Here is a 23,326-nt window from a genome sequence, read left to right on the forward strand (position 1 = left end):
ACAGCACCACTGTAAACCTGAAGAGTTCATTGACTGACGCACATGTCTGGGGCAGAGTTGGATAGGCCCACAACCAAACTTATGTGGTATTTTCAAGGACCAAATCTTTAGAAAGGTTAGCCGCAGTTGGTTTCAAGTTCGCCATGCTGGTTGGCAACCAAAACATCAGATCTCACTGATTGCAGACGGGACCAAGCTGTTGACAACAATGTCTGCCACTCACTGCTTTGTCATCACCTGGACGCCAGTCCCGAGGCAACAAAGAGGTGTGAATGAACAGATGCCAGGCAGTTACATCGGTTTCATTTCCAAGCCCCTCCCCCCCTTAACCCAGAATGACCAGTTTCTTTTTCTTGAGAGGACAAGGATTCAAACCGCACATGCCACCAAGACAGGGACAGATGGACATGTAGAAACAGAATCTGTGCAGTGTGTACAGAGTTGTTCCCTTTGAGGATGCCCCGGGAAGTTAGGGGCCAGGGCACCCACCAACGAGAACAAATATTGCCTTGAGCAATAGCCTGGTAATGGCAAAAAGTATATCTCCAATTCCTTTGTGTTTCAGTAAACATGTCTTTGTCAGCTTTCTTAACTTTGTTGGAAGAAAGTTTCTGTCAACTCTGTAGGGCTGGTTTTTATGCTTCTAATTCACCTTACATGTACCATAGAGCAAAGAAATAGACACACCTGCCTCAATACAAAATACCGTAACGGCTGAAATCAGATGCTTGAAATGCCAGAATTCTTCCCACAGCTGCAGTTTTTTTTTTTATAGCCTGTAGGTGATACAAGCGAGAGGCAACACATTTTTACAACCGGTGCATACAGGGTTTTAAACTTTTACCTGACTCCAATAAAAGTCAACAGAAGTGACAGTCCCTTCCATTCCCTCCCCACCCCCCTCAGTAACATCCACCCTTCTACCAGCCCACAGACATGGCTAATCAAACCATCACGTACAATCACCATATCAATGCTTGCCAGCTTGAGGAGCATCTGATTGCAATTACCTCGTTTAAACCCTTGTTGGGCAGGCATCCCGCCATTCTTACGTTCCATTATGCCCTCGATCATGGAAATTTACGGAACTCATCTTTAATGGGGGAGGGGATGATTCCTGTCTCCAAACAACTTGGAATTTATTGCCCAGTCAACCTGTTTCTCGTGCGGCTGTAACTTACAGAGATGGATAAGAGACAGAGACTTATGTACATGCAGTGCTCATCATCACTGCGAAGTGCAAAATCTTCTTGGAATCACTCTTGGCCAACATATCCATTCTTAACGATTACACTTGAGGTCCCAAAAGTTCAGCGACAACGTTGCTGTTAAAAATAAGACGCAAACGTGCTCGGAAGTCAGTGCCACGTGTGTAGTATTGAAACTGCTGTGAACTCTAAGGTACCCGAGTTTAACTTTAAGAGCCTCATTTACCTCACCCACAATTACCAAGTACCTGTGCCTTCATTTAAAGTACCTTTCAGGAAAACTCATTCCGGTTTCCGCGCTTGATTTTCCCACTGCTTGTAATTCTTAAGTAACTGAACTGAACTCTGATGTGTGGACTTACATCTAGTGTTCACACTCAGATCAACACTCTTTGAGGCTGACTGTGATAAGGTGAAGACCATTTCTCTTCAAGCTCATCGCAGCAAACCACTCATTCATGGCAATGATTTGTCCGTCCACAGCATCAAATCTTAACGTGGGAGGGTCAATACAGCTGATCGATGGCACTTCATGAAAACTTTCGCCCTACTTTTTGCAGAGTGCTGGTTTACCTGAGTAAACAACCTTCGACCTAAGTTTAATTAAATTTCTAAATGCTTTCAACTAGGCACCCTTCCGATGTTTACACTGGCCACATCCCATCTAAGCAACAAAGTTTTTCAACCCCCACCCTGAAGTTACTGCTAAATTTGATGTTTCACAGTGCGACTGCAACCCTCATGTGATGAATGCTTTCCAAACTACTCAAACTTCCATTTCGTCAAGAATCTGTCCTGTCTTCACTTCCACACCATAACAATAAAACATCTTCAAACACCATGCCTGATTCGGCAATAAAAACGTCTGTGGAAACAACTATTAACTACATCCGCTCTGAGAATTTATAAGCTGCCTGATCTATATACCTTGCTCTTGGAGACCAGCCCTTTCATGCTACACTCAGCCACGTTTGGTGTCCTCGTCTCCAACTTCCAGACAGAGTAAATAATTCCTTTAAGAGGTTTCCCCGGTACCGATGAATCCCCTGGCTCTCAACTCTCAAACTAGTTGAGAGAAAAAAAAAAGTGAGACCGAGACTCCACAGTACACTGCTGCTTGGTGCTGATGACTGCGCATGGGAGGACGTTGTCGGTGATGGTGTGATTGACCGTGCCGACATTTCAAAGCACAGCCACTCTGGGGCGAGCCTGGCTAGCAGTGCAGCCCGAGAGACGGCGGTGGCAAAGGGAGGCAAACACAAGGAATTACGCAGACATGTAAAGGGGGATGTGGCCGTGAGGAGACACCACTGCGGTTAGGGGCTGGCTCCTGTGGGGTGCCAGCAGGTACCGGACTAGTCCAAACTATCTCAGGGGGTGGCACAAAAGCACTTTCATTCTCACCCTCTCAAACCCACCCACCTCACAAACCTCAAGACCATGGTTGGCAAGTCATGATGCCTCAGGACAGCAACAACTCACACAGAAAGTGCAGTGTCATCCACTTCCCGGAAATCTCTGCGAGTTTAAGACTGAAGTTATAACCAATTATAAAAGGCAGATATTTAAATAATTACTGGGCTCTTTCTACATTACACAGTGGTATCTTCTTTCTCCCTTCAAGTCCTCAGCATCATGGATACAATACTCCCTTTTCCCTTAATTCTAAATCGATCATCCTCTTGATTAAAAGCTACTCGGCTTTCAAGGACTGACCGCCAGCCTCCCTATGACCATGATCTATGTGAAGATATATATGGAGGAAGCTGTGGCCTGGCGTCTGTTGCGCCACGCCGGCTCCAGACTATTGATCCGGCGGCCAGACTTTAAGAAAACAAACAGGGGAAGACACGCTTTAATTAAAAGTGGTTTAGGTGGGGCAGTGGATGGGAAGCAATATGGAAGCACCAGTAATGTTACAGCCCACTATGCCCGAGACTGGAGGAGATACAAGGTGAGCAGTGGGAAGGGAGGGGCTAGGTGAAGGGGGAGAACAGGCAATGGTGGTAAATTACATCGTACATCTGCAGGAGAAAAGCATTGGAAATTGATGACAATGTTCTCAACAGCATTCGATCCTCAGCGGTTTTGGATCCAACCCAAACCTGATATAATTAGTATGCCACGTTATCACTGCTGCCTGTTTTTTCCCCGAGTCTCAGCACTTTGGCAGAGATGCAAAAAAGATAAACCCAGAAATGTCCCTGTGAGAGGGATGTCATGAAGAGGAGAGAATGGAGATTCAGATACATACATAAGCAACATAAACTGTATTAAACAGGTTTTGGGCACTGTGCCAGAGCTTGGTAAATTGAAGCTCAATGGCTTTGCCTGCAGCCAAAGGCGTGGTGGGGGCGGACGATTTATTGGTCCAGGATGCCTCCTCATCTCTTTCCAATTTAAATTTGACACCTCTGAGAGATTGCCCACAAATCAGAGAAACTAGAATCAGTGGAGACAGAAGATCTCATTTTACCACACTCAACCCAAATCCCCATGACTGCTTTTCTCCTTGAACAGGAGAGGATTATGGGGTCATAATGGTTGAAGTGTTCCTAGAAAATGTGCCCCCGAGAAATGAAAAGTTTGGGGGGCTGATGAAGTCAAGGTTTTCCCCTGGCAGACCAATATTTGTGGCAAAGCCACATTTTATGCAGCAATCTGAACCCAGCCTCTGGTTTTTTTCTTCTCTCTATCCCTTACCTAACCCCCTCCCATGTTTTTGTGATATCACCTGGCAAACTCATTAGCAGCCTGATGACTGGATGCTGGTCTTCAATGACATCATCAACATGGGCAGACATAATCCATCAAACAGTGTCATTAGTGGATTTCTCCCAGTGCTGTGCTGATGGGATCCTCTGTGGGCCTTGTACTCATAAACAAAAGTGAATGCAGGTCAGTGACCTCAGGGACATGATAGGTTGTGTGAAAAAGTAGGATATTTCGGAGGGGAATACAGATGTACATGTGCTTCATGTGCCAGAGTTGATGGGTTTTGGGGTTTTAATTGGAGAAAGAAGATAGGCATATCCCGTTAACATAAGGTCCAACCACTTCAGCAACATGGAACATTGATCAATCTATCACAGAGTACATGTATTTCACGAGTTTTGCCACATTTTCTATGGTTTTAAATACAAGGGAATGTCTGTGAACTCAAGTTAGCAAGACATGTGATCACTTTAACAAACGAACATACTGCCAAATGCATTTGAAATTCAAGTAACGGCCAGGAGTCTGCCAAGGGTGGTAGAAATCTCATCTCTTCTTTTCTGCGGTTAAAAGCCTTTCTTTTATTATGCTGGATCTGCACTGGCGGTGACAAAATTGAACAAGAAGGCAGACTGATGTTTCTACTTTATTACTTTCTGATATAATCTAGGAAACCATCCTTTTCAACATCACACTTCTGTTTCTGATCAGATGGGAGATAAGCTGTCCCCTTTCTACAAACCCTAGAACAACAAAACCAGAATCTTAAAAGCTGGTCAAAACAGTGGACTGCTCTTTCATTTCCTTCGGATCGCTTCTAATGAAATACAAGGGCCAAACGTCCAAAATGCAGCGGTAGCTTATTCTCTCGTGGAGAGGGGAAAACTGACAGAAGGGAGATCTTGGCAATTTCGATGCCCGCTTCAAAATAAGAAGCCGGGAGGAATAATTGTCCGATGGATGGAGCATCCGACATGTGACATAAAAACAATCGCAGGGTTTCGTTTCAGAATACAGCAACTAATGAGAAAATAATAAGGGCCAATTATTTTTGTTCTCTTCTGACTTGATTTCGGGAGAGGGGGGGCTGGGCTGGGCAGGGCCCGAGAGACTGAATTTGATGGAGCGAGGGGCATAGAAGATCCGACATGCCATGGTTGAATTTCATAATCCTCATCAACTTAATTGCACAGCCGACATCAATACTGAAATATTAACAGACTTCCAAACTGCCTTTTCATGAGCCATCCTTGAAGCTGCAGAATTTAAAGGAAATGACAATGCCGAGGTAGAACACAAGTCACATCGATACAAACTGTACCGTAAAACATCTAGTGATGATGCAATCCAGTGGTGCTTTTACTTAACAAGTGATGAACTCATTAATAATTTCTTCCATGTTATATAAACTTCATTCGACAAATCACTCCAATAAAAGTTTGAAGAAATGGCGACTGTGTGAACATGTTTTCCACCCCTCTAACAAATAAAATTCTAATACTTGAAATGTTTACATCACACTGACACTATAGTCACACAACCCCGTCCTTTCATTTTTAGGTTACTGACTTCACCCGAGCAAACTGGCAACCTTCTCTATGGGGGACCACAGTGAGAGAGTTTGGGCTTTCCTGTAATCCAAGCCAAAAGGAAAACACACAGGGAGCCAACTTCCCAGTATTACTGTCAACTTCCCTCCCACCTCAAGCTGAGATCGCGGGGGGGGGCAAGAACTGTAGAGAAAGTGCCAGTGGTGGTGGTTACATGTACATGCTTCACTTTGATTGAAGACCCACAAGTTTGGCCAATGCTTCCTCTATACATCAGCCATGCAAGCCAATAAGATGACAGGGTACCAAAAGAGTGCCATTTTTGTGTCCCTGCTCTGTGGTGTAATTTGACAAGCAAACATCGCCAAAATTGATTTCAAACTATTTCAATTTGTTTGGCAGTTAAATTTTCATTGATTTTATCACTCTTAGGTAATTAGAGAATGTGATCCGAACTAACACAATCACATGTCAGATGTGGCAGGGACTAGGCCCGTACAACTGGTACGACCAGTCAACTAGTTGCGACTATTTACTGATAGTCGCTATGACTATTGAAATTCACTAGTCACCCAGACCTAGCCAGAGACACACACACAATATTGGACCCCAAATTTAAGGAATGACCCCCTTACCCAAGTTACCCAAAGCATCCTGCCCCCCCACCATTCTGGTTGAGAAGAAAGAAGGGGGTGAAAGGTCACAATGTGGCAGCTGGCCATGGCTTACACCACAACTATTTATGGACTGAAGGAGCCCATCTGAAAGTTAAATGCACTAGTTAAGTCTGGGTCAATTTACGATAATGTGCAGCTTTTATTAAAACGGTTCCAACTTCTGTTATCTGCAGTTCTGATTCCATTTTTTTTTCCCAACGGAGAAGCACGTAAGTCGTATTAAACATCTGAACCAAATTCATTTGTCATGAAAGACTAGGCCGTCTGATTCTGTCACAAATCTCCCCCACCCGCATCCCTCCAAAAGCGCAACCCACACATAAGTTTCTGGTTTTAATCCTGATCCCAGACTGGTTTACTTTTCATACAAGGAAGTAGCCCTCTGCACTCCCCAATTCATAAAATGCACCTGGAAATCTTGAACTGAATTGGTGGGTGGGTGGGTGGGGAGAAATAGCATTAGTCACAGTTGGAGAGAATATTCTTTCTCACAGAGCACAACAATACACGGCTCATCAAAGTGCCACTTTCCTAGCCATTTCAGAGTATCTTTGCGGTGACAGTCTGAACATCACCATTTAAAGACCGGACTGTCTTCAATGACTCATGGATTCACAGAAAGTCCAAGGAGTCCCATCGGAGCTGTGCGTTTTATTGTTCCGTGGGGAGAGAAGATGAAACAAACAGTGTTAAACAAACGAGGCGACTGACGGCCCTTTGCGTTTTAATAAGAATACTTATCTGTACTAAGTACTTCCAGGAGGAAGTTGAACATTGGGGGAGGATTTGTTATTGCGGCAATGGCAAGGAGAAATAAACATGCGCTGCGCCAGAGAAGTGATGACACTCCCCCACTGCCAATCAGCGGGATAACCTGGCATCTTAAGAGCTTCAGCTGTGTTGCAACAAGTACTTCAAAATCCAACACTCGTTACAATTATTTCCGAAGAAACAAAACTTGACTAATGATACCTTTGAAAGTTAATATGCAACAGAAAATGCATGCGAGGGAAAAACCGCTTCGCTTAAAAAAAAAAAAAAGCAAAATTGATATTTCTTGGTGTGTTTTTGTGACCACTGCTGTTCACTAATAATCCAGCTACAGTGCCGGGAAAAATGTCCACTTGAAATGCAGGCGTTTTCAGACTTTTGGGCAACGTCTTGGGGTAGATTTTGGCTCTGTCCGATATTACTTGGCTGCACTGAGCTTCATATTACCCACAACTCTATGGGAACTGGCTGCAGCCGCGACCCCATAGACTTGTGCGTATTTTCAAGCCACAGCCAAGTTGTTCAGACATGGCCTTACAAGTGCTACTTTCAAATGAGTTCTGAGTTTTTCTGAGTTGACTCTTTTAGTTTTGAGTTGACTGCTTGCAAAGTCATCTTCAAACACGAAGAGAAAAGAAACCCTCCCTCATAACGCCCATGGATGCTGCACGATAGAGGCGAGTGCTGATAGGCAGACTTGGAATCCCCTAACAGTACTGAGATGGGTCAGCTGCAACAACTGGATCACTGAGATTAGAAGGTGGGTGGTTGTGGGGGGGGGCAGGGGAACAGCGTGTACAGTGATGTTTTTTTGAAGGCGAGTATTGGGTAACATCAGGACCCCGTTTTAGGTCCTCTAAGGGAAGGGTGTTCTAGACTTTTTGTTTAACTTTTCCAAGGATCAGTTTTTACAATTTGGGTTGTTTTTTTTTTGGCGGGGTTGTTTTTTGGGGGGGCTGGATACACTGTGCAAAGACAATTGATAATGATTCATTCGTTCCTCCCTTTTTTTTGTTAGAGGAATTAAACTAATCAGTCATTTGTGATCTTTGTGGAGTTAAGTATCAAAAAGCTCCGCTGCATGCGAGAAAAAGAGGGCTTTACTCTGAGAAAAGCAATTTAATGCCATTTGTGTGCGCAGCCCGAGAGAGGCCACGCATGCTGAGGAGAGGGAGGTGTAATTGAAAGTAGGCCTTCAGATCATGAGACCCAAAACTGGGGCAGGGGTCAAACCATGTGACAACTGGAGCAGAAAGACAAGTGTTCTATTAGACATGCCCCCGTGGTTACAAAGTAATAATCCCCTCATGGCCAAGTCAAGTCACACGAGGGCACCCCAGGCGAGCAGTGGCAAACACTCCCCGAGTATGAAGGAAGGCAGCGTGAACACAAGTACTTGAAACATTAATGGGCTTATCTTGTCTCGCCGAGAAAGCGTTGGAATGAGACCAAGCCGCATGCCACTGCTCTTGGCGTAGCTGTTTACTTATTCAGGACGCACAGAGGAGATGAATTCTTCATGAGCTGCACTTGCACCTCAAGGCCATCAAATCTTTACAAAATATACACATCACCTTGTGACAATTCTCCCAAGTCAAAATCATGACCAGCACTGCTAGAGTCAACGGGACTTACCAACAAGAAAGGAAAAGAAAAGACAGAAGGGAAATATTCCGATTAATAAAACTTGCCGCCTCTAGCGAGCACAATGAAATACAACCTGTGCCAATAGAAGCCATCATTAGACAGCCAGCTAGGTTTCAAATCAATTCAATGCCACTCAGAACATCACCATGCTCAACGTCTCAGTAATTGCACCGAAAAGCCATTATGTACATGTATGCTACGAAGGAGTCTAACATTGCATGCAGCCAGTCTTGGAACCTAGCTGCAGGGTTTGTAAACGGAATGAAAACCAATATCGAACATATCCACTGTATCATTTCAATGGCGGTACGTGTATAGCTCCGAGTCTGAGTGGGAACACAAAAAAGGGATGAGCGTTGAATCCATTCTAGCTTGACAGCTTCCAGGTATGTGCAGGCATATGTGACACTAAATACACGTGATATCCTCGTTTGAATGTAGCAAAGGGGAAAAAAAATTTGCCAACTTCCCAACTGATGTGTCGCTGTCTTATTTCCCCGAAGGGTACCGAAGAAATGCTGGGCCGGAATGTCTAATCGAGCGAGCCAACGACCTCGGTGAAACCACTGTTCAGAAGCGAGGAGAAAGCCGTAGATGACGATATGATGCTCAGAAACAGAGCGGTGATGGGGGGAAGCCGGTGTTGTAAGCCTCTAGGTGGCTCGCACGAGGAAATATCCCCACTTCGGATGGCTTTGTCGGCGAGGCTTTTTCGGTTGTGGCTCATGGGCCGTGGGCAGATATGCCACTTATTGGTAAGAGGAGGTGGCTGTTGGGGGGTGGGTGGGGGGTTGGGAAGGGTGTCAGTGACCATCTTCGTCAATTTGTTAGCGAATAGGATAAGGAACACGAAGTAACATAACAAGTGCATGGTTTGGGGCATGAGGAGGTTGGGTCAATAACCTTGTGTACATTTGAACGTCGTCGAATGTGCAGACTGGAGAATGTGAGATGTGACACACATGTAGCTCACGTACTGCCAGTTGCTTGTGGGCGTGTAGTTTAACCAACTGCCATACACATACGTACAATGCAACACCAACTACATGTAGGATGTAAAAACAAGGCAGCAGTTTAAAGGAGGGCTGAGGTCACCGACCCCCAGCATATATATTTGCTGTTACTCATACCATGCAGCCAGGCCAGAGGCATGTAAGACACAGGTATACGTGTAATGCCACCAAGAATGACAGCCTCTATGGCAAAGCTTGGCTGTCCATTCGAATCATCCGACAAAAATGCTGCATTGGACCAAATGTGGGAGGTCAAAGGTCCGGAGAAAAGGGGTGGGGAGAGGTGAAAACAGGGTGGAGTAGCAGAAAGGGGGATGCAATGATGGCGCCCTCAAATGGACGGTTTTGTAAAAGCTAGTTGGTGTGCATCAAAGTCAAGCCCGTCTTCCGACTTAACATTAGGCCTAATGCACTTGATGTGAATCACGCGTCAACATCGAAAGCCAAAATGGAAAACATCTCAAAACAATACATCAGTCCCTTATGTCTGAAGTCTGTCTCAAAGTTTCCCCAAGTGAACGGAGAACGTAGCCTATTGAAGTCAGTGAATTTCAAAGCCATTACTTGGTGAAACGTACCATAGACATTTCAGTGTCTGAGGATAACCTGATTGACATCACTCTGAACCTTGGTGAAAACAATGTTCTGGATGCTGCGGGGGGAGAGCTGTTCCCAGCAATGCAGCAAAACAGGCTTGACTTGTTTGCTCGGCCATCCCATCACCTTTTTTAAAATCTAAGAGTCACAAAATGTTGTGCAAATTTACTCCTTCACAACAAAGGACTCAGCTCCCAGGCATCTTGAAAACACAATTCACGTTCAATGGTTCGAGGTTTTTTTCTTTGGTCATTCCATTTCCACTGACATTTTTCCCCCAAGGTCTTTGCCTTACGCAATTAGAAAAAAAAAAAAAGCTCGAACTCAGAAAAAAAGAAGCGTGCAGGCCCATCTGAGTGAGTATCCAGCCTTGAGACACGTTAATGTCTCCATTTATCTTGTTGACAAAATCTACTTTATGCCTGCGCTTACCCTTCGGGATGCCTTCTTTAGATCAAGAAAATTTTACGCTACATTCATGCCACAAAATTTCAGAACAGACTAATGAACGTTTTTATCAAACTCTACACCCTAAACCAGAATACAGCTTCAAAAAGACAGACCAAACCTCAAAACCCGGTGGTATATCTTACGATGTGCATGGACACATATGCATATCAAATTTGTCCAAAGCCTACTGCATTTCTCGCACTGGCCCAAACCAACGTGAACGTACCCCAGTCTTGAGAGGGGGAAATTTCCAAGTTTCCAACCCCCTCCCCTCCCCTTAATGGACTAAATGCTTCTTACAGACGGCGAAAGATAAACTGTCGCCCAAACCTCGGAGATCAATATGTGGCCTAATTCCCTCACTACATTCAAATCACAAAGACACGGATGTTTCCTCTAGGCCAAAATCACCCGTCTTAAAAAAAAAAAAAAACAGCAAAAAGAAAAACGATGAGATCAATCAAAAGAAACCGCTTGACGAGCGAGGATTTCTACCAGTTACGCAAACAGAGCGGTTCGGTCGATCGACTGCCGGCAGGGATTTGTAAGCATTCGAGATCGAAACTGTAGAACAATTTTAGTGATTGTGTTTTGAGGGGGGAAACTCTATTCGAAATTTTCATCCCCGAGGGTCGGAGTTCTGACCAAAGTGCACCGCAGGCAGGCACTGGGGCACAACATATCCACATAGCCCGTTTATGTTTTTAATGCAATTTAGAAGGGGGGAGGTCATTGTGTACAGGTTCCGCTTACAGTGTACTGAGACAGTTTGCGTCCATGTGCTTGCCAGTGGGGAACTGCTATCTGTACTATGGCAACATTCTTTGGCAGTGGCGGCTGCTGATAGAATTAAAAGCTGTATATGGAATTCATCCACGCCCAAATTTTGCAGGGGCCTATGGTATCAATCAGAAAATGAGGAGACACATTTGATGACGAAGGCAGAGACACACCAATGAGGGGACACGTTTGGCGACGAATCTTCACAGGCTGTCATTTACCAGTTTATCCTTTGGCTGGAACAAAGTATCCCGTTCGGGAAATACCGACAAACACGACAAGTACTGTGACAGGCTTGTAAATGTATCTGCATCACCCCCCAATTAGAGTTCCAGATTGCTGTTCTGCATGTATTGTGGGTGACACAATGTAAACTCTTGTCCTGATCATGGACAGTGATCAGGGTTTCAAGTGCTTTCCACTTTCAAACATTTTGGACAAGCTCTCAAAATCGTCCCCCCCCCATCCTCAACTGGGTGTACCGCTCTTCCAGACACGTGTTTGACAAATTTGGTGAGGGGCAATCAGTCAGCCGAGTTTGAGAGTATGAAAAAGGGGTTACAATAAACAGTAGGGGGGAAAAAAGGGCAGGTGCTTCTGTTCCAAGACCAAGATATCTGTCGATTGTTCTTGATGTAGAAAATACACCGTATACAGTGATTTTTATCATACATGTATTTATGCAAATATTGATGCGGTTGGCAGGGACCTCACACTACTGAGGTAACATATAACTTGTATGCAAGTCATCCAAGCTAGAATGCAAGTTACATATTAAATGCTATACAGGTTTGCATGGTAGCCATCTTGCAGGGCAGTTCTTTTGTTCCACTGGGAAACCTCTCTGTGCATAACCTGTGGACCAAAAGCACTGGCCCGTAAGATGGCTACACTGCAACGCCTCTGCGTGGCAGTTGTTGAATATCAACCCTTGCCACCTGGAGTTACAGAAATGAATAAAATGAAACGAATTCTGGAGACAGACGAAGAAAGTTTTAGTCATGACACCCGAAGGTTCATGTAGCAAGGACACCGGATACACACAGAGAGGAAAACACCCCAGACTACAGGTGAAAATTACAGAGGGATGGATGAAAAAAATCGAGCTATTCAGACCCAGCAGAAACAGATGGCAAAATCAAATGAATCACAACTGGGTAGTGCTGTCAGAAATCAATTCCGAGTCCCCTTTTTGCCTCTGACCAGCCGGCCTTGGGGGTTGGCGATAATGTTTGGCTTGTAGCTGGATGTGTGAAAAGTAATTTCAAAAATGGTAGTGTCTCCATATCAACCTTCAGTCTTGGGATGAAATGAGTTTTTAATGACTTTTTTAAGTAACTGCTGCTTGAAAAGCACCAGTTGATTACACATGTAGATTGAAAGTACGATCGATGAACACGTTGCTCTCTTAAAATTGTTCATTTTGAGTGAAGCACAGTACTCCTCTTTGTTGTTAAAAAAGGAGCAATCAGAAACAATTGCTGTAAGTCTGAACCAATCTGTACAAGCTGTGCATATATGTACAATGTAGATTTGTGTAAAATGGCATTGCTAATTAAATATTCATTTGTGACAACTTATATTCCTTGCTCTGCACAAAACGTGGATGTCAACTGGAAGAACGGAAACCGAATTTGTTATTTTTTGACTGTCTGGAGACTGATTCAATCCGACTGGTATTTTAATTTTGATTCAGACTTGGCAAAAAGCCCAGCACGCAACATGAAACTCTAGATTCACGGCATCTGGATTTTCAGCCCTTACAGACACAAAAATACTTTTTTTTTTTAGTAACAGGTAATGGCGATCATAAGTCTTGTAGAGCAAAACAAATTTACTCCGTAAATGGACAGAACAGTCACCGGGAAATCATGGAACTACATATACATCTCCTGTGAGCTACCAAACTGACAAGACCATCAGCCTGGTAAACCCTGGCAGACATTAAAAACTGCCCCAAGATCACTTTTCAGCCTGAAGAAAGAGGTTTCCTTCTCCTACCCAAGGAGAAAACATTGAAGATCACCTTACCAAATTTAAAGGGTCATTACTACCGGGGTGCCCTTACGACACCCTTGGGGGGGTTGGGCATCAATCACTGTGGACAACAGATGATGTCATCGTGTCAATGCTCTGACCTACATCTGGCATCCCGGGAATAGACAGGAATAGACCGGGAGAACACCACTGTGTGGGCAAGTGACCGAGTCAGGAGGAGAGTCAACTTGGCAAGAAGAGTCCGCCAGGGAGATTTACCTGCATCTGATCATAGAGCTGATGTGCTTTCAAACCAATTATGACCAGATCCCCTTCAATTCCTTATAAGGCCATTTCTGTCCACGATATTTCTATTTTCCTTTGCGTTAGAGAGAGCGAACCCTGATCTTGCAATTGTTCACTGCACGGGTGAAAAATGTTGTGGGTTCCATATTCCCATTGATTTTACATTAACTCAAAACGGGCTTGGGCGAATTACAACTCATTAAAGGCGGGTGACATTTTTACATCAATCACAGTTGAACTTTTTGTGCATCTCACAACTCAGCTTATGAACTGTAGAACTTCCTGCTGAGCTCTCTGATTCCCGGGTCAAAGTGCCAAAATCTCACAATTCTTGAGGACAGAGTAATGACCAGAGGCCTGGCTCCTGACCTAACATTAGTAATGTTAAACCTGGGAGAACAGCAGGATTGGGATTCATAGATCAGGGCTTTTGCCATGCTATTAAATCAAGAACACGAACAAAACAAAGCAAAACTGTACAAAAAACAAACAAAACACAGAAATTTACAGGAGACCTGTTTATAAGTTCGTTCAAATCAAAAGAGCCACCAACTTTTCACCCAGATGGAGCCCTTTAAGTCTTTGTGCCTACATTTCTGCTATGCTCCATTTTAATCTAACTTGATTGGCTCAGGAGGCTGGCACCAGACCGGTAATCATACATCGTCATCGGTCGGATGACGATTACCACTAAACGGATTACTCCCATTTTTTCCTCATTTTCCTTTTCTCCTTCCAAGACAAAACATCAGCCGGGCGAGCTTAATAATGCCAGAAGACTCAATCTGATGTAGCCCTTGGGGTGGTTCCTAATAGCCCGTGGTCAGAGCTGAATACAAAGCGATCTGAATTCGATACTGCGGAGAAGGGGCGCAAGAACAGACTTCAAATTAAGGGCGCCTTAATGACTTTCGGGGCTTTCCATTTTCGGATGCAAGATGGATCACAGGGTAGGTGCTGAGTGCAGCAAGCAAATGAGGGGGAAACTTTTCAAGATGTTTAGTCCAACATTTTAGCGATCAACGGTAAGCATTGTGCGTGCGCATGTCCAGTCTTTGCATGACGAGCTCACGAAGTGACTTTTTAACGAGCAGTACCAAGCAATCAACAAGTCATGGAGTGGTGTGCACACTGCATGTACTAACCTGCAATGGCCACAAGAGGGGGTGAGAGCAGTGGGCAGCATACACAGCCAGGAACAAGGAATTTTCACAAGAGTCTCTATGTGCCACCCTGGAAGCCGGCAGATAATGACCAGGGCCATTCTCGGCTTCTTGCGGGGGGGAGCAGACTGACGCGGGTATGACAGACATCTTCACATTTGTGAATAAGAAGTGAGACGAGCAGTGCACTGCACTCTTCATATATTTTGATCGAGAGCTGTGAAAAGAAACATCGCAGGGAAGCAACAGGCATTGGTGGGTGTATCGTGCCGTCTGCACAGGATGAGAAGATCTAGGGAACTATTACAACTCTGCTCACAGAAACTTGCTGGAAAAAAGCAGATGCAGATTCTGAAATGCACCCGCCCAACAAATAGACGTATGTACAATCCCGGGCATGCCATTTGCCGGCAAATGTTCAGAGCGGGTTGGTAATTAATAATAAATAAATAACAGTTTATTCATTTATAAAGTGCAAACTTCATGCAGATATGTTCAAATGCGTTGTACAATGAAGATATTGTCGAGCCAATGGCATACAAAGGTGCCTCGGGTGGCCACAGATATTCAGAGGGTTTTGCAATTAATGATAAATAATTAATGACTGACTCACTTAAAAAGCACCAATTTCATACAGATATGTTCAAATGCGCTGTACAATGAAGACATTAAACACAGTCAAGCCGATTACAAGGGCGCTTCAGGCAGCCACCACTGAAACAACCCACATCCACCTACATGTATGGAAAGGAGACAGTAAGAAGCAGTTAAAGATTTAGAGGTGGCAGGAAAGCCCCAGAGAAGAAATGTCTGGGTAAAACCCACGGAATCAGGTAGGAACTAAAAACCCAATCCACATGTGGACCGAGCCGGGAATCTATGTAAGTCTGTGTTCAAGAGCACTGTGAGAAAATTTAAATGGTCCCATGATGTCCGTGTGTCCGTTACTGGTGGTAGGATTAGATATTGTTCTATCAAGACATGGCTGTTGCTTTTTTTTTTTTCTCAATTTCATTAAATTGCATTTCCATTTTAAAAAGGCATGGGAAAATACAATAGGCACATTTAGGCCCATGTTTTTGCCTGACTTCAAACCAAGAAACAATCATCTCCCATGTCCACCTTTTCCAGATCGTCTGTAGATCTTCATCATGCGAAATCCCTTCTACAGACTCCAGGCTCTATTCTTACAGTTGTTTGTACTGAAAATAGCGGTGGCTCACCGGATGCTTTTACTAGTTTTCTCACAAGATTCAAGTAAAACACGCAACATAGTGCCTTGCACTTTTGGGGTTCAAAGAACAGCTACAGGCAGGAATGTGTCCATCCCTTCAACTTGTGAACCTTCAACAAATTTCAATGCATATTTCTGAAAGCGGTGGCTATTTCTTTCTACAACTGGTTGTGTGAATAGGTAGAGACATTTGGTTAACAATCCTGTGAATAGAAAAAAAAATGACAAAACCAGTGTTCCATGAGCAAATCATTTTCCTAAAAAAAAGTCTGCCGCTTTGAGCAAATGCCAAAATTCAGTTGCTAATTACATTACGTTCCACAATTTGGGATATTCAAAGAAAGCAGATGCCATTTTGTAATCCAATTTTGGACCAGGAATTCTCTTTGGGATACAGATACCAATTAAGCAGAAAGCTTTACTGCCTGAAGCGCAACTCATCATTCGCAATTCTGCATCCAGATAGTCCACAGCTGTAGTTTTAATACAATTGCCTTTTCGAGCAAGAATGAAAACAGTTATCAATATCATTTAAGATTCCAAAGTTGCATTGAATAACATGAAATGTTTTGGTATTGTTTACTCTCACCTTTAGTATAATCTAAGACTGAATATCATCAATTAAACTTGGCCAAGGCAGCACCAGCTGTACAGACTTAATACTCAAAACACACTTTACTCTCCCCACGACCAACAACTTACAGTTATAATGTAAATTGATTCTGCTTTATTCAATCTGGCTCTCCACTGGGCCCGGTCTATTATCAAAGAAAACAACATCACGGCGATTGGGAGCATCTTGAAAGGCAAATCCAATGCACTCAGTCCTTAGGAAAAAAAAAGAAGAAATGCAGCAATTGTCAAGTACCCTGTATACCCTATTAAGCACGGGTGATACACAATCCCTTTTCGGTTCTCGTATTCTCTGGCAGCTGCACGTTTGCCAAACCCGTGTCCACTCACAGGAGGAAGAGGGGAACCTTGTCTGCTAACAGGAGAAAAAACGGGGAGTGGAATGGAGCCCTTCTGCAATCTGACACGTAGGGTTATGACTGTCCATCCAACTGTCTCATTGCTACATTGACTCGAGTCAATACGGCCCGATCTCTTCACCTCGTCAATAAACCATTCAAGAGGCTGCTGGGTCATCGCGATGTGCAAATGAGGGCGGCATAATGGCCGTGCGTTTTCCTTATCTCAAGCCGAAAGCATCGCGCACGAAGGTTTCCGCTGTGTGCCAACAAGTACAGCTTTTAGTGAGGTTGAAAGGGGACCAATAACACGAGTGTGTTGAAACATTTCCGTTTTTTTTTTTTAAATACATTCAGCCGCCACGAGGGACTGCTTCTGTGCAATTCCGTTTATTTGTCCATCCAACAGTGGCAAAGTCTTCTCTATCCCAACTTCAGGTGTGCATTCATTCTCACAACTGTTCTAACTTCATTCAAGCCATGCAGTGAAACTTTACCACCCACCACCGGATGCACCCCTTGTTTTTCCCCGCTTTTGATAAGTTTGTCACTCCGACGCATGAACAAAACAAAGTTCTGTCAGTGAGTACTGGTATATTTGAAAATGCCCGCCACTAAAAAGTCTGGCAAGCAAAGTTACCGTTTGAATTTGGGGTAACCAATACAAGGGTTAAAACTAATCCCCCCCCACCTCTTCCCCTTGGTGCATAGACAAGTTTGAAGGCAGCTCAGCCTCCCCAACCAGAGTGCAGAGTTTCCAGCCCTAACCCGATTACACAGGGGCTGCATATCAACTTCCTCATCAGCATTTGGACAGGGGATAATCCTATTACAGTACCAGCCCATTGGTTATTATTGACACATGGGGATCTGTGGTTAATGTGATGGATTTCCCAACCTCACAATGGGGCACAGGTTGTAAAAAAAAAAAAATCCACAACTGTTTCAGGTGACCTCAGTTGGGGTCAGGCTGGTTTCTTTTGGGGGGGGGGTGTTCGAGAATAAGCTGAACCATGCAGAAGGGAGAATACAGCCGTTTAATGAATGAATAGAAGAGTTTGAGTACATGAACTTTATTGAATTGCTCCAGAGGGACAAATTACATGTAGTTACAGCCTAAGCATTGGGATTGTTATTGACACTAAAGCTTTCAGTTCTTACAGCAGGTTCTGAGCTAGCTGTCCCTGGCTTTTAATACTCAAGGATGTTTGGCTGACTGGTCTACAAGGCCGCTGGCAGACTGAGAGACCTTGATGGTAATTCCTAAGCCTTCAAAGAATGAGGAAAGGAGGAGTTTTACATGCAAAGCTTTGAGTCTGTGGTAAACAAGCACAGTTCCGCACAAGACGGCAAACTTGCCAAATGTATTTTTATGGCAATTTATATTTACTGAGCACTTGATGTTCAATACAGTGTTTAACTCCATGTGGGAATTTTAAGGGAATTTATTTTAGGACACGATGTCAGTTCAAACATTCTGTCCGTTCACAGACGTGAGCAAAACATGGAATGGTGAATGAATGCCTACACCGTGTCACTGTCAATCCGTCTATTGGTTTTCTCCACAGCTCCATTTGACAACATACAAACCAAATGTTACCGGCCCTAGAAAAATGGGTAATAAGTCGCCAGATTCAGGTTACGAGTTTTTGATATGGTTGGATTCTGTACATCAAAAGCTACAATTTGATATATGAATAACCCCTGTAGTGTGCTGGGTTCCGGAGATATATAGATATTTGTCTATCCACATTTTCAGATTCAATAAAAGCACTTGTCGAGAAAAAGCTCAGAAAGTGTAGCACTTGAAAACACAATGCTATGTAGAATTTCCAACTGAATGATCCATTTTTCATCTTTATTCATCAGTATCCATGTTTGTAGTCACAAATTCTGAAAATAAAAATGTTATAGACGCTATTAAAGAAAAAAACACAAAATCACATTTTGAAGACATTTTGCCCTCTCCAAATAGAACAGGCCATGACATGTTTTGGCATTGCCTGACTTATTACCCTTTTTTGCAGAGCGGGTCACAAATTACATAGCACAGGCTCTTTACTGGTTGACTATCTAGGCCCTACATTGTACATAAAAAAACTGAAGGACATCAGCGACTGCGGTTCCCTAATTTGCTGCTAAAGGAGCTCAATTGTTGGATTCAGGGTATATCTGTGCTGCTTTTTCTTCCGGCAACTCCTGTAATCTAGTAATCACACATGATGACGATCTTTGCCACTCCTTTATTTTTCCTTCCACCATTTGATGGGGCTAAATTCGGCAATAACGACGCTTTAATTTCATTTTGCTCCTGCATGCTGCAAGACAGCTGTCGTCCCGGAACTGAAACGCCTATGGTTCCAATGGGGCTGACGAGCACACCCGAACATTCCCTGGACAGGTAGCTTGAGACGAGAACATAAATTTAATTTATCATAAGTCGCCTGCCCCACTTAGCAACACCTGCTCACGCGATTTGCAGCAAGCTACAACGGATCAACAAAAACATGTAACGAATACGATGATTATTTTATTCGGCACTGGTGTGGATTTTTCTCCTCTCGATTCGGCCATATGGCTTTGTCAGAATTCAAGTGGCACCAATACTGTCCAGGAACGAATTCCAAGATCAAAATGAGTGTTAGTACTTCAGTCTGGTTTGGATCCCGGAGGATTTATGACCAGCTGCCTCCAAAAGGCAACTGCACTTTACTGTTGGTTTATCCATGGGCCTCTGCATCACCATGTCTTGTGCACAGATTCATCCAAATCAAATCAAACACTGTACTGTCCAGGGACCAGGGATGTAAAACCTCACACAAGAGGTTGTGTATTATGACAGACGGAGAAACAAATCTGACAAATATGTCAGATTTCCGCCAGGGTAAACACCAGTTTATTCGCTAGTGGAAACAATGACTGTATGGACATTTTGGCTTTTTGCACACCAGACCACAATCCATGCTAAAAAAAAACTCCTACCTACCTCAGAGCTGCTAAATGCAAATTTACATCAATTCCATGCTAAGCACATTCATGAGTTCAGCAGAAAACAGAACAGGCAGTCCCAAGCGGAACACCTCACCAGTCACAAAAAAGTGAGTTTCCCAACAAGTTTTGAGTTCTGTACTAATGAAATCGAATCCTTGTTCTGCAGGGTTTTGTATTCAAGGCTTCCTGGTCGGCGTACAGAATGTAAATGAACAATGGAGAGATTTAAGGGACTGTGTTATATAAAATGTCCTGGTAGTTAGGTTACCTAATCATGCAATAAAAATGTCCAAAAAAAGAACTAACTTCTGACTTTTATGGACCACTTGCTCATATCAACTGTTGATGCTTCCTGTCCTCAACAATGTGTACAATGTAGCTGCCTATATGAACCAGCAGGTTATCCTTCATTCCGAGTTCTTCATGACAGGTACATGTACACCTGTCCATAATCATGCCACTGACCACCTACACTAAACCTCTTCTTCAGCAGCTGTCCTTTCAAAAACCTGGGATCTATTGTCAACAGCATGCTGGCAACTACTTGGATTGCATTATGCAGTGACCAGAGCTACCGGCATCCACTTGGACCATCACTGAAATGGACTTAAAGAGCTGAGATGCTGAAGGGTGGGACCCCTAATTCTAATTGCTTAAATTCTCCCCAGGGGGGACGGACAGTGATGGAGGAGCCAGGGTCCAGCCTGGCTAGAGCCTGGTGACATCGGGAGTAGCAGGGGGGTTAGGGCTGGGAGGGAGTGCTCCACGAAGGGATGAAGCCAACAGTTTCCGGGGTTGGGTGCTGACTTCAGGGGACTGCCACTTTGGTAGGCTTCAGATTGGTTTGGGAGCTCTGTTACCTCATCAATCAGTCTCTTTGTGCTGGCCAGCTCAGGCTGTGGCTGTACTCTGTGATTGTCAATATTGAAGGCACCTAGTACCTATGACTGCAGGCCAGTTAACAGACTTTATTCACGGGGCAGGCCATGTTGAGTTTGAAAGCAAGGTTAATTCTTCGTTTTTGAATGTTGAGAGTACAAATGTAGCAATAAAATGAAATTTCGTGACAAATTTACACCAGTCTACTCTGATAAATAATTTCAAATTTATGATTGAATACATACAATTGTACACTGCCAAATAACGAAAAATTATTGAAAAGGAGGCTTGGAACGCACGGAAGTATAAAACAGTCTGGTGCCATCCTTATCAACAGTGTGCAATATGTAAAACAGATTTGGGGAAGAAGATCAAAAATGGCCTCCACGTGAATAGGGTCTATAGGCCCCAAGCTGCCCATCACAATTTGCAGGCTGTCATATTTACTTCTATTAGAGCATTCTGTGGCACATGGACTGGATGGCTTGTAAAAAAAAGAGTGGAGTGTAGGCGTCCATTTCCAAAATGATGATGGGCTACAAGACTGTTTTAGGGTGATCATCTCTGCATCTTCAACAGTCATCGGTTAAGCCACTAAAAAGTGAAAGGAAAATGAAAGATGAAGAAATAAGCATTCCTGTGGTGTGCAACTTAAACTCCTGAGAAACCTTGTATTTTCCTTGTATTTTTTTTTTAAGTGCGAGGATTATCACTGCTGTCTCTGGTAGCTTATTTACTTGTCTGCAACCCTGTGGAAGCCAGTGGCTAGTGGCCGTAGTCATTCCTCATTGACCTATATTCATCCTAGCCACAGCCAAGTTATTCCAAGGCAGCAACACACTGCCAGGTTGTCTGCACATGTAGTACCCAAGGGTTACGCTGGGATGCTAGCCACAAGAAAAGACAACTAGGCTAGTTCATGATGTGCAGGGCTACATGTACAACAGCAGGCTGCCGATTGTGGATTTTCCAGTCTGCACACCTTGCCCTTTCATCGCTGAGGTCATGTGGAACTGGGAACAATGACCCGGACGATCAGCAGGAAAAAAAAAGGACCTAGGGGTATAAAAGTATGTTCACAGTGATAGACTGCTCTCCCCAAACTCTACATGTACAGCAACATGTCTCTATTGGGAGCCCAGCTGGCTTTGCGCCTGACTGGGGCCAATTTCATAGTGTTGCTTCATTAAGCCAAAAATTTGTTTAAGCATGAAAAAACCTTGCTTGACAAATCAGGGGTCAATTTCATAGAGATGCTTAAGCACAGAATTTGCTGAAGCACAAAAAACCTTGCTCAATAAACAAAAGTTTAATACCGGCTTGAACTTATGGGATTGTCATGCTAAGGCCCAGGATGGTTTTTTTTTATTTACATTTGGGGGGGGTGGTGTTGGCTTTTTAAGACTGGCAACGGACACGGAAGTGAGTAACATATTTAATCAAAGAGCAAAGGCTAGTAGTAGCACGTCATGCCGCTATTGTTGTTGATCAGTTGGCTGCAACTTTGTAACTTGCCCATGGTCTACTTTGTGAGTTCGACATCAACATTAAGCAGTCATAATGGATCTATCACCAGGTACCAGCTACCCACAAATTAGTCTGGTTCCTTGAACAAATTGCCCTTCCAACTTATGGACTTGTGGCTGGAAATCAGTTTTTAAAATGTTGAGAAAAAAATGGAAAAACAAAACATTGACGCGCATGTTCAAAATCGAAGCGCATGCTGACCTGAGACTGACTATATTTTTTTTTTGGCCTAACCAACAGACAGGTAAATACCATTCCAAAACAACATACATTACAAGAAGTTTTGGCTGGTAACCTGATTTGTCAAGCGAGGTTTTTTCACACTTAAACAAATTTTTTGCTTAAGCAACACTATGACATTGGCCCCAGGTTACCAGCCAAAACTTCTTGTAATGTATATTGTTTGGGAATGGTGTTTACCTGTCTTTGGTTAGCATGACGATCACATAGAGTTCAAGCAGGTAACCTTTGCTTATTAAGCAAAGTTTTTTTGTGCTTAAGCAGCTCTATGAAAATGGCCCCAGTAAGTTCAAACATGATTGATATCGCAGTCCTTGCTTTCACTTGGGAATGGACACAGACTGGTTGGTAAAGGGCCCAATTGCTGCTTTCCTTAAAGGTGTCTGATTTGCCAAAGCAGCTATCATAAACTCATAATGGCTCCCCACACCAGGGTGATTAGCCAAACTTTGTTCTCCTCCCAAGCACCATCTTGATCTCAAGCTGTAGGCCTACTGAAGTTTCATTCAAGCCTTTCAATATTCAAACCAAAAGGAAGTTAAACTTTGACCTCAGGCTGAGGGAGCTGATGTTTCCAAAAGCAGAAACACTCAGTGGCAAGTGTGAACATTGTACCGTGGAGAAGTGCTT

The 23,326-nt window shown here is 43.7% G+C and overlaps 1 protein-coding gene across 4 annotated transcripts in view; it reads right to left on the reverse strand.

Moving 5' to 3' along the window:
- The window catches only part of LOC110974602 (four and a half LIM domains protein 3-like), a 130,097-nt gene that overhangs the window by 63,042 nt on the left and 43,729 nt on the right, over positions 1 to 23,326 (reverse strand). The window contains exon 1 of one of the 4 annotated variants that reach the window (XM_022226379.2): positions 2,136 to 2,482. The exons of the other annotated variants lie outside the window; for them this stretch is intronic. Within the exon in view, the coding sequence (XP_022082071.1) occupies positions 2,136 to 2,162 (27 nt within the window). The 5' untranslated portion in view covers positions 2,163 to 2,482. Of the gene's footprint in view, positions 1 to 2,135; positions 2,483 to 23,326 lie in introns of those variants that run through there. 4 annotated transcript variants of the gene reach the window in all.

Source organism: Acanthaster planci, linkage group LG15, assembly GCF_054643075.1.
Source record: "Acanthaster planci isolate LZ-2023a linkage group LG15, COTS_SCS, whole genome shotgun sequence".
NCBI classification, from domain to species: domain Eukaryota; kingdom Metazoa; phylum Echinodermata; class Asteroidea; order Valvatida; family Acanthasteridae; genus Acanthaster; species Acanthaster planci.